The sequence below is a fragment of the Hyla sarda genome, chromosome 6 (assembly GCF_029499605.1).
Source record: "Hyla sarda isolate aHylSar1 chromosome 6, aHylSar1.hap1, whole genome shotgun sequence".
Lineage (NCBI taxonomy): Eukaryota > Metazoa > Chordata > Amphibia > Anura > Hylidae > Hyla > Hyla sarda.
In genome coordinates this window covers 142,591,685-142,605,549 of record NC_079194.1, presented here as the reverse complement: position 1 = coordinate 142,605,549, position 13,865 = coordinate 142,591,685, and the positions used below count along the sequence as shown (strand labels likewise).

Sequence of the window (13,865 nt, the reverse complement as noted above, 5' to 3'; positions counted from 1 at the left end):
CCTATCCTGAGTGTAAGGGGCATTCATAGGGTGGGCTGGAATAGAATGGTCTGTTTATCTTAAAAAGAGAAGTACTGTGTACACACTAAGCGGACATGACCTGGAAGCTGCCAGACATCTTACACTGTTAGGGTGGTTTCACACCACGTTTTGTACTTACGGTTCCTGTATACGGCTGGGAGGAGGGGGGGGCTTAATCGCGGCGCCCGCCCGTGGTCGACCGCGTTTTTGCCTACGGTCGGGAAACCGCATACGGCCGAAAACCCAGCCGACCGGAGGCTGCGGTTCACTCCGGTCGGCTCATAGACATGCATTAAATACGGTTCCCCTATACGGCTGAGTGCGGGCGCCGCAATTGAGCCCCGCCCCCCCTCCTCCCAGCCGTATATGGGAGCCGTAAGTACAAAACGTGGTGTGAAACCACCCTTACATGTATTTCTAGGGGGAGAAGGTGTGCAAACACTGCATGACATATCTCATGGTACATCCAGTACCTGTCCAGGTACTTATGGACCCCTCCGTCCAGGTCACGAGGGTATGTACATCCTGTATGATGACGCAAATTTATCAATCTGTCTAAGAACAAAATGGTCTGGTTTTGCCCATTGGAACCAATCAGAGCTTAGCTTTCAGATTTGGTCTCAGACAGATTGATCAATCTGGGTGATGTGTTTCATGGTACCTCTACGTTAAATTGGAGAGGGTAACTACATTCCGTATGACGTGTCACATGTTACTCATATGTCCACGCGGGGGCCCATGTTTTGGAGAGGTGGTGATAAAAGTTTCATAGCCTAATGACTTCCAGTCCTTTACCGGTGAGGATGCGCACACCGAACACGACTGCAGCCATTCTGCTGTGATCATGTGTGAAAGGTGAAGGTCACAGGTTATTGCAGTGATCAGAAGCTTGTCATATCTTTCTTGGTCACTGGGGTCTCTGCTGCGTATTGGGGGGCTGTTGTAGATGTGCTCTTTGTCTTTTCTATCTACCAATACCCTGCAGCTATATAACACATGTCTATTATATTATTCCATTATAACAGGGTGTCTCTGTCTCCCCAGGGTACCAGGGGCTGCTGTCTGCATCAATTCTCCCAGCCCTGCATCTACAGTCTGACCCCCTGTATGAAGGATACCCAGAGACCCAGAGGTAAGTTTTCCCACCCAGCAGGGTGCGGGAGGGGCTGAAAGCTGAATGATCAGGTTAGATGACATTCCTCGAATTTATATGACAGCTTCAGGCCCAGATAGACAGAGGCCTGAGGCCAAAAGGACTCCACCAAGTATACTGTCAGATATATGTCCGTACAGCGCAGTGTATACTGCCAGTACCAGGCATATCTTTTGGACCAAGCCGAATATACTGCTTGTACCAGGTAAATGTCTCATACAGCGATGAGGGTACCAGGATAGGTATCTGCCAGTAACAGGAATATGTCTCATGCGGCGTTAGGTACCCACCAGTTATCAGGTATGTACTTTGTAAAGAATAAAGCCTGCCGTACTCCTTGTGGTCCCTGCGTGAAATCTTCTGGAGTGCTGAAGACTTTTTTTAGCTGAAGACTTTTTTTTTACCTGAATAAGGAATTGTGATCAGGTCAGTCATGGCTGGTACAAAGTTACTATGTCTAACCTGTTGGAGTGCTGCTTGGTTTGTTTTGTGTGATATCCTGGAAAGAACTTAGGTATACCACTTATGTCTCATACAGACTCAGGTTTACCCCGTTTTGTATAGTGTTGTGTATACTGGCATCATCAGACATATTTCTCATATAAAGCCCTGTATACTGCTAGTATTTGGGATATTGGTTGTAATCCGGAGTTGTGTCCCTTCCCTGTGCCTGATATGGGTTGTAGTCCTCTCTTTGCTTCCTCCCAAGCTCCTGATCCTCAGGTAGTCTCTTTTTCTTCTCTCTTCTCTTGTTTCTCAGGCTCTCTCTAATATAGGTTGTAGTCTCTCTCCTCTCTCTCTCTTCTAATTTTTCAGGCTGTCTCTGATATGGGCTGTAGTCTCTGAGTTCTCTCTCTCATTGCTCCCTCACCATTCCTGTTTCTGAACTGTCTCTGTCTTTGCCCTTGTTTCGCCAGCGGTCTCTGATATGGGTTGTAGTCTCTGAGCTGTCTCTGTTTTTGCCCTTGCTTTTCAGGCGGTCACTGATAAGGAAAAACAATGGGGGAGCCGGTATTTAGTCTCTGTAGTCTCTGTTTCTCGGGCGGTCTCCGATACGGGTTGTAATCTCTGAGCTGTCTCTCTGTCTTTGCCCCTGTTTCTCGGGCGGTCTCTGATATGGTTTGTAGTCTCTGAGATGTCTCTCTCTATCTTTGCCCCTGTTTCTCGGGCGGTCTCTCATATGGTTTGTAGTCTCGGGTGGTCTTTGATATGGGTTGTAGTCTCTGAGCTGTCTCTCTCTGTCTTTGCACGTTTCTTGGGCAGTCTCTGATATGGGTTGTAGTCTCTGAGCTGTGTCTTTGTCCCCGTTTCTCGGGCGGTCTCTGATATGGGTTGTAGACTTTGAGCTGTCTGTCTTTGCCTGTTTCTCGGGCGGTCTCTGATATGGGTTGTAGTCTCTGAGCAGTCTCTCTCTGTCTTTGCCCCTGTTTCTTAGGCGGTCTCTGATATGGGTTGTAGCCTCTGAGCTGTCTCTCTCTCTCTGTCTTTGCCCCTGTTTCTCGGGCGGTCTCTGATATGGGTTGTAGTCTCTGAGCAGTCTCTCTCTGTCTTTGCCCCTGTTTCTTAGGCGGTCTCTGATATGGGTTGTAGTCTTTGAGCTGTCTCTCTATGTCTTTGCCCCTGTTTCTCGGGTGGTCTCTGATATGGGTTGTAGCTCTGAGCTGTCTCTCTCTGTCTTTGCCCCTGTTTCTCGGGTGGTCTCTGATATGGGTTGTAGCTCTGAGCTGTCTCTCTCTGTCTTTGCCCCTGTTTCTCGAGCAGTCTCTGAGCTGTTTCTCTGTCTTTGCCGCATTTCTCGGGCGGTCTCTGATATGGGTTGTAGTCTCTGAGCTGTCTCTCTGTCTTTGCCCCTGTTTCTTAGGCGGTCTCTGATACGGGTTGTAGTCTCTGAGCTGTCTCTCTGTCTTTGCTCCTGTTTCTCGGGTGGTCTCTGAACTGTCTCTCTGACTTTGACCCTGTTTCATGGGCGGTCTCTGATATGGGTTGTAGTCTTTGAGCTGTCTCTCTCTGTCTTTGCCCGTTTCTTAGGTGGTCTCTGATATGGGTTGTAGTCTCTGAGCTGTCACTCTGTCTTTGCTCCTGTTTCTCGGGCGGTCTCTGAGCTGTTTCTCTGTCTTTGCCCCTGTTTCTCCAGCGGTCTCTGATATGGGTTGTAGTCTCTGAACTGTCTCTCTGACTTTAACCCTGTTTCATGGGCGGTCTCTGATATGGGTTGTAGTCTTTGAGCTGTCTCTTTCTGTCTTTTCCCGTTTCTTAGGTGGTCTCTGATATGGGTTGTAGTCTCTGAGCTGTCTCTCTGTCTTTGCTCCTGTTTCTTGGGCGGTCTCTGAGCTGTTTCTCTGTCTTTGCCCCCTGTTTCTTAGGCGGTCTCTGATATGGGTTGTAGTCTCTGAGCTGTCTCTCTGTCTTTGCCCCTGTTTCTCGGGCGGTCTCTGATTTGGGTTGTAGTCTCTGAGCTGTCTCTCTGTCTTTGCCCCTGTTTCTCAGGCGGTCTCTGATATGGGTTTTAGTCTCTGAGCTGTCTCTCTGTCTTTGCTCCTGTCTCTCGGTCGGTCTCTGAACTGTCTCTCTGTCTTTGCCCTTGTTTCTCGGGCAGTCTCTGATATGTGTTGTAGTCTCTGAGCTGTCTCTCTCTGTCTTTGCCCTTGTTTCTTGGGCGGTCTCTGAGATGTCTCTCTGTCTTTGCCCCTGTTTCTCGGGCGGTCTCTGATATGGGTTGTAGTCTCTGAGCTGTCTCTCTCTGTCTTTGCCCGTTTCTCGGGCGGTCTCTGATATGGGTTGTAGTCTCTGAGCTGTCTCTGTGTCTTTGCCCCTGTTTCTCGGGTGATCTCTGATATGGGTCGTAGTCTCTGAGCTGTCTCTCTGTCTTTGCCCCTGTTTCTCGGGCAGTCTCTGATATGGATTGTAGTCTCTGAGCTGTCTCTCTCTGTCTTTGCCCCTGTTTCTCGGGCGGTCTCTGATATGGGTTGTAGTCTCTGAGCTGTCTCTCTGTCTTTGCCCCTGTTTCTCGGGCGATCTCTGATATGGGTTGTAGTCTCTGAGCTGTCTCTCTGTCTTTGCCCCTGTTTCTCAGGCGGTCTCTGATATGGGTTGTAGTCTCTGAGCTGTCTCTCTGTCTTTGCCCCTGTTTCTCAGGCGGTCTCTGATATGGGTTATAGTCTCTGAGCTGTCTCTCTCTGTCGTTGCCCCTGTTTCTCGGGCGGTCTCTGATATGGGTTGTAGTCTCAGAGTTAGGCTCCCTCCCCTCTGCTCTTGTCCTCCCCCTTCCTCCCCTCTCCCAGGCTCCCTCCCTGTGTTGAGCTCTCACTTTCCAGACTGAAGTTTGTTATGGACCCTGGCTCTCTCTATGAGGTAAATGACAGGCTGTTTGGTGGGCACAAGGGCCAGACTCTGTGTGGAGGGCACAGTTTTCTTGGTGGGTAATTCCAGCAGCTAAATGGTTAACAGTGACAAACACTTGTGTAAGTGGAATGTACAGTGACCTTGGTGAGGCGCAGGCAGTGGTGGCAGTGAGGAACAATCCAGCCCTTCTCCACAGCTAGAGAGGCAAGAAATTCCTCTCTGCTGCACTCATGGGAATGGCATTTGTTTCCTTGTTGACGGTCTGACATTACTAGATAAAATCTCCTTATTCCTCATTGTGAACTGAATGGGTTAACTAGGATCCGATGGGACAGGACAGCAAACTCTGCTCTGAGGGTCAGTATACAGCCTATGGGTTCTGGGGTCAGTATACAACCTATGGGTTCTGGGGTCAGTATACAACCTATGGGTTCTGGGGTCAGTATACAACCTATGGGTTCTGGGGTCAGTATACAGCCTATGGGTTCTGGGGTCAGTATACAACCTATGGGTTCTGGGGTCAGTATACAGCCTATGGGTTCTGGGGTCAGTATACAACCTATGGGTTCTGGGGTCAGTATACAGCCTATAGGTTCTGGGGTGAGTATACAGCCTATGGGTTCTGGGGTGACTATACAACCTATAGGTTCTGGGGTCAGTATACAGCCTATAGGTTCTGGGGCCCCAAATGCAATACAGTACAGGGTCCACTTTATTGGTTGCTGGAGTCTCCGCATATCAATGTTTCACGCTATTATGCATGTTATTTGAATTGTTGTCTGTCCTTTGTCCTGTGCAAGGAAGTTTATTTTAATCCTCTGCTGTTTTGTCCACGTCAGGCTGCTGGTGGTGTGTGGTTGGGAAGACATATGGTGCTCCTATCCCTCTGACCATGGTGGGATCTCTAAATCAAGATGGTCAAGGTCCCCCAGAAATAGAGGAGCCAAAGCAGAGGCCACAAGAGCTGAGAGGAGCACAGAGACCGCTGCCAATGGCAAAAGTCCAAGAAAGAAGAACACAGCAGGAGGGGAAAACTCCTCCAGGAAAGAGGTGGCCTGAGCTCAGTAAACAGCAGGAAACAACTGGAGACGTCAAAGTACAGTTGCAGCTAATGAGACTGAAGACAGAGCCGAGACATCAACAGGACAAATATAACAAGAGACAGACCAAGCGTGATCAGCCAGCAGAAATCAGACAGCTGGAGAGCGAGAACGTTAGGCATGGAAAAAGTGGGATTGTGGATGACCACATGTTACATATGAAATTGCATGATATGCAGGACATATTAGACCAGAAGCAGAAGGAGTATCAAGAGATGTGCAAAAAGCTTCAAGAGGTGAGATGTCATCGCCCATCCGAGCTGTGTGGCCACCCATATTACTTCTGTAGACCTCCTTATGGCTTACGTGGTGACCCTGATGGCATTTGCTTGTGTTTTACAGATGCAATCTCAGACTGAAAAGTTATGTAGTCTTCAAACCCAGCAGGTAAGTCATATAACTCTTGGCTCTATAGATCCCACAACTATTGGAGACAGTAATCACATGTCTCACAACAGAAGTGGAATTATCAACAGCAATCCCACTTGTATATTGTTTGTAAATTGCCATTCAGACCTAATATTCTCCAAAAAAAGAGAGGTTATTGTGTTCTTAAACATTCATGCAAAAAAATGTAGATTCCTTCATAGCAGAAAAAGTCACATTGAAACTTTTTACTTTTTTCTGCTATGGGTATATAGACTTACATTGCTTCTTTATTTTTTAATAATTCTATTAATAATAATTATAACAGTAGAAAATTAAAGTGTTCTAATATGGAGAATACTCATCATTGTAAACGAGACCCTGGAAATAGAATACCCCCCCCCCCCCCCCCCCGTAATGTCCATATGTGGAATAGTTTGGCATAGTTAACTTCACTTGTAACTGCTAAAGTCAGGAATAATGTGTCCCCGGCCTTTTCCTCTCAGGGGGGGACAGATTTGGAGAAGCACCGTGACCTCCTAGTGTCAGAAAATGCACGTCTGAGGCAGGAGCTGCAGCGGCTAAGGAGCCAACTGGACTGTGAAAATAAGCAGGTAACATAGTGTCCTCGCCATAACCTATGACCTGTTAGTCTGAGCCCAATCACCATACATCGGATCAATCTGTGGAGACCTCCCTTACTCCATCACATCATTGTACCAGTATAAATCCCATGATCATGCCATGATTGTACTTGTGTTCCAGGAGTTGGCTTCTCTGAGGGAGCGTCTACTTCACATGGAGCAGGAGGGGGGTGACAGAGAGGCACTAATATGCACTTTGGAGCGAGAGGTGCAACAGAAAGCAGAAAGGCTTGCTGAGGCCGATCTCCGAGTGAGGGACTCAGTACGTGAGAGGGTGGAAGAAGAGGAGAGGCTAAATCGGAGATTAAGGGAGTTCCAGCTCTCTCAGCAGCCACAGATAAAGGTTTGAGGTTAATCATCATTTGTCCCACAAAATATTACTTGTATCTCAACACCAAAGTACGAAAATGTTTCTGTCCTGTTCCCACTGGCAGCTTTAAAGCAGTAGGTTCACCCATTAACTATTATGGGGCTGGTGACCCGATTGTAGTCAGCTAGTGACTATGATCTGGTCGATTTCTCAGCACATCAGATTTTGGACACGGACAGAAAATCGTGGCAGACCGCCATTTTCAGTCTGTGTCAAAAATCTGATGTGCTGAGAAAAGGACCAGATCATAGTCACTAGCTGACTACAATCGGGTCTGCAGCCCCATAATAGTTAGTGGATCCGTGCATGTCCGTGCACAGATACGATTTCAGCTGATTTGAGGTTCCAAAATCGTATCTGTGCTGTAGACACTCAAATCGTGATGTGAACCCTAAGAGCGCACCATCAACCCTGATTCCATTCCGTAGTCACTGATGCTTTCACTATTAGCCTATCCCCCAACCATGTTAATAGGGCTCCCTAAAACACCTCCTCCCCTTCCCTGTGTAAGATATCTGGACATGCAGTATACATAAAACATTTTATTATGGTGGAATGTATGCTGCCTTGAGGATGTCAAGGAAAATAACATTTCCAAAAGCAACACATTGTATCTTTTTATTCAATATCATCAGCATAAATGAGACCAAAGCAGAAGATTATAGGAGGGTATGAAATGGATTACAGCTCCACAAATACCACAACTGGAAGGCATGTCCTCCAAACACTTAGGCCATGTTCACATGTCAGAATTTCCAATGCCAAAGATTCCGCTGCAGCAGACTGCTGTGCACACGGCAGAATTTCCGTGCCAGATGTTTCCGGCGCAGAAATTATATTTTCCGTGTCTGCACAAGAATAAACACGTTCATTCTTTGTGCGAAGTCCGCATGGAATGCCTAGCTGTCTATAAGACGGCGCATTCCTGAGCGGCCCTGCAGTTTGCGGAATGTTCGTGTGAACATAGCCTTATAAGACTTTTCTTCCCTGTATTCTTGTATGTGGAACATATCTTCACAAATGTTATTCCAAAAAACATTTTAAGAATCCACCCCCTGCCTACCCTTTGAAGAGTGAGGGACGGAAAAACAAAACATGCCAAACAATTGTCTATTTTTATTTTATGCTAAGAAAAGATACAAGAGTTTACCCACTTTGCTGTAATTAATTTTCTCATACATTACATTTCTAAATATTAAAATACACCCATACTGCATATCCTAGCATCTGATGTAAAAAATTACGTTTTTAGAATGGCCAAAATACTGGTAATACAAAGTAATATTAGACAATGGCTGCCTCTAAGACATTGCGGACATTGGAATTGGCTTTAGAAAAAAATTCTCCACCCTGCCACGTCATGTTTTTAATCATTATCCCTGCAAATAACAAACTGAATACTTATATTATTAGACTAATTTAGTATAACCATGTTAATTAGATTAATTTAAGCCATAAATTGAGAGTAAAAACGAATTCCATGTATTGGGTTTGATCCTAATCCTTTTTTATTTGAAAAGGTCACACAAAGGCATATATTGGTCAAAACAGTATAAATAAATCAGACTTTGAACAGTTGATTTTAAAGTGAACCTGTCCTCCTTTCCATGCTGCCGAATCACCTGGGTGGCCCCTGGCAGTCATGATTGATAAATCATTCCCTTTACCCAAACATGGAGAGATCTATCGGTCAGGGAGAAGCTGCCAGGAACTGCCTAATGACATCTAAAGTTTACACCTAGGAAGCTGTCGTATAAATGATTTATATGTGTCCTATGTCACCACAGAAGAAACAAAATGGATATCATGAGTGGAGAAAAGATTCAGTCTAGGCCTGGGCCACTCTCCACTAAACTAAATTTTGTCTGACAGACTCCTTGTAAGATTTTTTACATTCTAAAATAAATATTGCAGAGCCCATACACTGTTATAGTAGGTGTCACTAGGAGCTATAAGGTATCATCAAGAGTTATAAGGTATCATCAGGAGTCACAAGGCATCATCCAGCGTCATTAGGCGTCATCAGTCATAATAAGGAGTCACCAAGACTCTGAATCACCAAGACTCTGGATCTGTATTCACATGTAATAGCCATATTGCATTGAGATGTATAATATTAATTTCTGTATTTTGTGTTACCTTGGTATCATGTGAACTCTTTCTATTGTAGTATGTGGTGAAGACAGTTGAAGTTGAGTCTGGCAAGATGAAGGCTGCTCTGAGCAAGGCAGAGGCCAAGTGCCTCCATCTCCAGGAACAGCTGGATAGACAGAACCAGACCTTACAAGATATGAAGAAGCAACTACAGCGTGAACAACAAGAGACAGCCAAGCTTCGTGCTCAGGTTTGCACCCCAAACAACCTTTCTAGGGTCTTTCTAGGACTTAGGGTCCCCAACAAGCCTCTTCAGCAGTAACCAGGGCCCCAGTCAAACTACACAGCTGAGATCTGGGTCCTAACAACCTCCTCCTTATGTTCTAAACCCCCTCCCCCACTTACGGCATACCCAACTGAGATCTGGATACCCCAAATAACCTTTCCAGCTGAGATGGAGCCCAGCTCCACCATCTAGGTCCCCCAAATGACCTCACCAGCTTAGATTGCCTACCCCCAACCAACCAATAACCACCCCAGCTAATGTAAGGCTCCTCAGCTTCCAACTATGTCCCCAGCTGAGACTGGCATCCCCCCTGAAACCTTCCCAGGTAAGATCTGTACCTCCCCATGAACTTTTCCAGACCGAGATAGGGGCCCCCAACAACATCTTCAGTTGGACCTGAGCCCCCCAAAAACTCCCCTATTGAGATTGGGGGCCCCCAACAACCTTCCCCGCTAATATGAGGACTCCCCAACTGAAATTTGGTTCCCTTTCCAGCAGACAGCAGGTTTATCTGATTGATGACTACATAGTGACTTCTTTTTGGGGAACTGTGGGCTGTAATGGGATAATGTCCAATGGTAACCTCCCCACCCATTGTAACATATTCCTAAATACAAGTGTAAGGCTTCTTGCAAAGTGAATGCATTCATTACTCTCCTTTCCTGTAGCTGGCACTGTATGCGGCAGAGCTTGATCGTGTCCAGGAACAGATGGTGCAGGAGTTCCGTTCCCTGCAGGAAGAGAAGGAGCTTGCTGTGTCTGAGGCATTTGAACGAGCCAAGGAGGAGATGAGGGCTGTGCATCAGAGCTTGGATGGTGAGTACCTGTTGTCACCAACACTTACAGCAACAGTCGATAATTGTAATGAAAACCTTTAGCACTCCTGTATTCTCTACCTAGCCTCAGTCTTCTGCTGCATGCCTCCATTCATTTACTTCTGATCTCACTTTTATCTCCAGCCCCCGGCTGCTGATCTCTATTTCATCTTCAGTCACTTGCTACTAATCTTGCTTTCATCTCTAGTAACTTGCTTCTGGTCTCGCCATTATCTCTAGTAACTTGCCGATACCCCTTTTATCTCAAGTAACTTGCTGCTGTGGATATCCTTTTCACCTCCAGTGGCTGACATAATTTTCCCCTCCAGTCACTTACTGCTGATCTCTTTCACCTTAAGTTCTCTGCTGTTGCTTGCAATTTCACCTCAAGTTTCTTGCTCCTCAAGTCACTTGAAGCTGGTCCCATTAACCTGAAGTAACTTGCTGATGATCACTCTTCTACCTCCAGTCACTTGCTTCTGGTCTTCCTTTCACCTCCAATCTCTTTAATTAGTGATTGCTTCTCAGAATTCTGTCCTTTATATCAATAAGTTTGTGGCCTTTAGGATGACTTTATGACCATTTCCCCTGTCATTGATGGTCTCAGGTGTTCGCAGGAATCTCCTTATGTTACAGCCAGCACTCCGCACTCTGACCCAAGACTACAATGTTCTGAAGAGACAAGTGCGAGACTTCCCAGGGCTGCTATATGACACCATGCGAGATGCCCGAGATGAGGTGTGTGGTGTGGGACACCAGATGAAAGGGTAGTGAGTGAGGATTTTCACATCCTTCATAATGTTTGTTTTCTCAGTTCTCTCTAGCCGTGAAATGTGTACAAGACACCAACTCTGAGCTTCTCTCCAAATACCGGCGAGAACTTTTTCTTCGTAAAGAGTGTCACAACCAACTGGTGCGTCTCAGAGGTGAGTGACTGCCACAACCTGTAAGGTTTCTCTGGTGTAAACTTGAGGCCTCTGGAGTGTGGAAGACTTTAGCCAGGAGGCACAAATGCTGTGAACTTTTGTTGTCTGTTAGTGCGGTGTTGTAGTATGGGAGAGAATACTCAATAGGAATAGGTGCAGCATCTCTATGCATGTTTTATTACATCATAAGGTTTCTGTCTTATTTACTCAGGTAATATTCGTGTACTGTCTCGTGTTCGGCCAATCACACCTGAGGATGGTACTGGTCCTGGAGCACAGAATGTCATGACCTTTGACCAGGATGATGATGGGATCCTGCATGTCACCAACAAAGGAAAAACACAGAGTTTTGAATTTGACAAAGTTTTTCCTCCCAAAACAACACAGGAGGAGGTACAAGGAGGAGAGCAGTCTAGATCATGGTAGATTTCCAGCTTGGACAGGTACTGAATTGGTTCTGTCTATTTTTCAGGTGTTTGATGAAGTATCTCCGCTCATCACCTCCTGTCTGGATGGTTACAATGTCTGTATTCTGGCCTATGGACAGACAGGCTCTGGTAAAACATACAGCATGGAGGTAAAGGGTGATGGAAATGGGTGCATCTGCTGTATGCTAAGAGAGGGCATGAAGTTAAATGATATGTCCACCTTTTAGGGTACTCCTGCTAATCCTGGTATAAATCAGAGAGCCCTTCGTCTGCTCCTGTCAGTAGTGAGTGAAAGATCCAGCAGCTGGGAGCATCATCTGAGTGTCAGCATGGTCGAAATCTACAATGAGACACTGAGGTGAGTGCAGTGCCATATTAAGATAAAGCAGATCATTCATTGTTGTCTGGTGTTTAGTTAAAGGGGTACTCCGGCGCTAAGACATCTTATTCCCTAGCCAAAGGATAGGGGATAAGATGCCTGATCGCTGGGGACCCCCGTGATCTTGCACGCAGCACCCCATTACAATCAGTCCCCGGAGCACGTTCGCTCCGGGTCTGATTACTGGTGATCACGGGGCAGGAGCATTGTGATGTCACGGCCCCGCCCTGTGTGATGTCACGCTCCGCCCCCTCAATGCAATCCTATGGAAGGGGGCGTGACAGCTGTCACACCCCCTCCCATAGGCTTGCATTGAGGGGGCGGAGCGTGATGTCACAATGCTCCGGACCCGGAGCGAACATGCTCCGGGGACTGATGGTAACGGGGTGCTGCGTGCAAGCTCACGGGGGTCCCCAGCAGCAGGACCCTCGCGATAAGGCATCTTATCCCCTATCCTTTGGATAGGGGATAAGATGTCTTAGCACCGGAGTACCCCTTTAAGGGAAACTTAAGAGAAAATTTGATTAAACATCACACCCACTGCTGACATTCCACCAGTCCTTGCATCTATTCTGCCCATTTATAAACAGTTATAAGCTGGCATAAGATTAGCTTGTTATTACTCTCTTGGCCAGCCTATGAACCCTCTTCTTCGTCACTCCCTTCTTTCTATATGCCCTCTCTATGACTGTCTTCCTATAACCATTTCCTGTGGCTGTTATGTTCCTCTAACCTTGCTCTGTGACTTGCAGGGATCTGCTGGGATCCGACAACCAGAACTCTCTGGATATAAAGATGGTTCCGGGGGGCACTGGGGAGCTGTATGTCCCAGGGTTGACACAGCACAGTGTAAGGAACATGCAGGACTTGAATAAGGTGAGCATGCATGATGGTAGTATATTACACAGCAGTGCTTCTTCAGTACATGATACACAGAACTTTTATCATTCTCCCTCTCTCTCAGATTTTAGAACTTGGACACAAACAACGAGCTACAGAACACACAAATCTTAATGCCTATAGCTCCCGCTCTCATGCCCTCCTCATCCTGACAGCTAAGGGGCGAGAGACTAGTACCGGGATCTGTACAACAGGTAAGTGAAATCCTCCAGCCAAGGCGTGTGGTGCTCTATAGAGACATCCAGAACAGATAATGTATTCCTGGGGCAGATGTTATGGAATAACCAGATGTATCTTCTTATCAGGAAAGCTCTATTTGGTAGACCTGGCTGGGTCAGAGCGGGTGTCACGGTCTGGAGCAGCTGGGGAACGTTTGCGGGAGGCTCAGTGTATCAACCGCTCTCTGTCTGCTCTGGGTGATGTCTTTTCAGCTATGCGGTCTCAGCTGGCGCATGTTCCATACCGCAACTCCAAGCTCACATACCTGCTGCAGGAAGCACTGAGCCGTGATGGGAAGGCTCTTCTGCTCCTACAGGTGAGATCATAGAACTCCCAGTTGCAAATTCAGGAGCAAAAACTGCCTTACATGGATTGTACCATATTTATTATGTGTTTTAGAAACTTTTGCCCCTTGTTCAAGAGGAAGGTATGAGCATGGCTCTTGTGTAACTCCAAGATTTACAACTGTGATTGCACAAGAATTCTGGTGCAAAGAACTGGTTCACATGAATTTGTCCTACATTTATGAATAGTTTTACATGCTTTTGTGACACCTCTGGATCTGACAAAGTCCATGTGGCCTATATGCAAAAAATAAACTTCAACAAGATAGTCTACAGATGTATCAGCTTGAGACACTTAGAGAAATCTGGCACATATCTAAGTTAGCACTGTGAAAAGATTGAGATAGTTTTACTAAATCTGGGCACATGTGCCAAAATTCTGGGTAACATTTTGAAGTAATGTAAGTAACTAATAGTTGATATAAACTTAAAGGGGAACTCCACAGAACATCTTTCCCCTATCCAGAGGGTCCCATAG

General features: G+C 46.3%; 1 protein-coding gene across 5 annotated transcripts in view; it reads left to right on the top strand.

Annotated features, from left to right (window-relative positions):
* Positions 1–13,865, top strand: part of KIFC3 (kinesin family member C3) — a 63,448-nt gene that overhangs the window by 28,255 nt on the left and 21,328 nt on the right. For 2 of the 5 annotated variants that reach the window (XM_056525352.1, XR_008845061.1), the window contains 15 exons: positions 1,066–1,153; positions 5,356–5,852; positions 5,959–6,003; positions 6,489–6,596; positions 6,748–6,969; positions 9,167–9,340; positions 10,045–10,192; positions 10,799–10,929; positions 11,006–11,117; positions 11,329–11,510; positions 11,590–11,694; positions 11,773–11,903; positions 12,677–12,800; positions 12,889–13,018; positions 13,130–13,359. In XM_056525352.1, the coding sequence (XP_056381327.1) occupies positions 1,129–1,153; positions 5,356–5,852; positions 5,959–6,003; positions 6,489–6,596; positions 6,748–6,969; positions 9,167–9,340; positions 10,045–10,192; positions 10,799–10,929; positions 11,006–11,117; positions 11,329–11,510; positions 11,590–11,694; positions 11,773–11,903; positions 12,677–12,800; positions 12,889–13,018; positions 13,130–13,359 (2,364 nt within the window). In that variant the 5' untranslated portion in view covers positions 1,066–1,128. Of the gene's footprint in view, positions 1–1,065; positions 1,154–4,383; positions 4,526–4,720; positions 4,874–5,355; positions 5,853–5,958; positions 6,004–6,488; positions 6,597–6,747; positions 6,970–9,166; positions 9,341–10,044; positions 10,193–10,798; positions 10,930–11,005; positions 11,118–11,328; positions 11,511–11,589; positions 11,695–11,772; positions 11,904–12,676; positions 12,801–12,888; positions 13,019–13,129; positions 13,360–13,865 lie in introns of those variants that run through there. The other 3 variants (XR_008845062.1, XM_056525353.1, XM_056525351.1) reach the window with 3 other exon arrangements.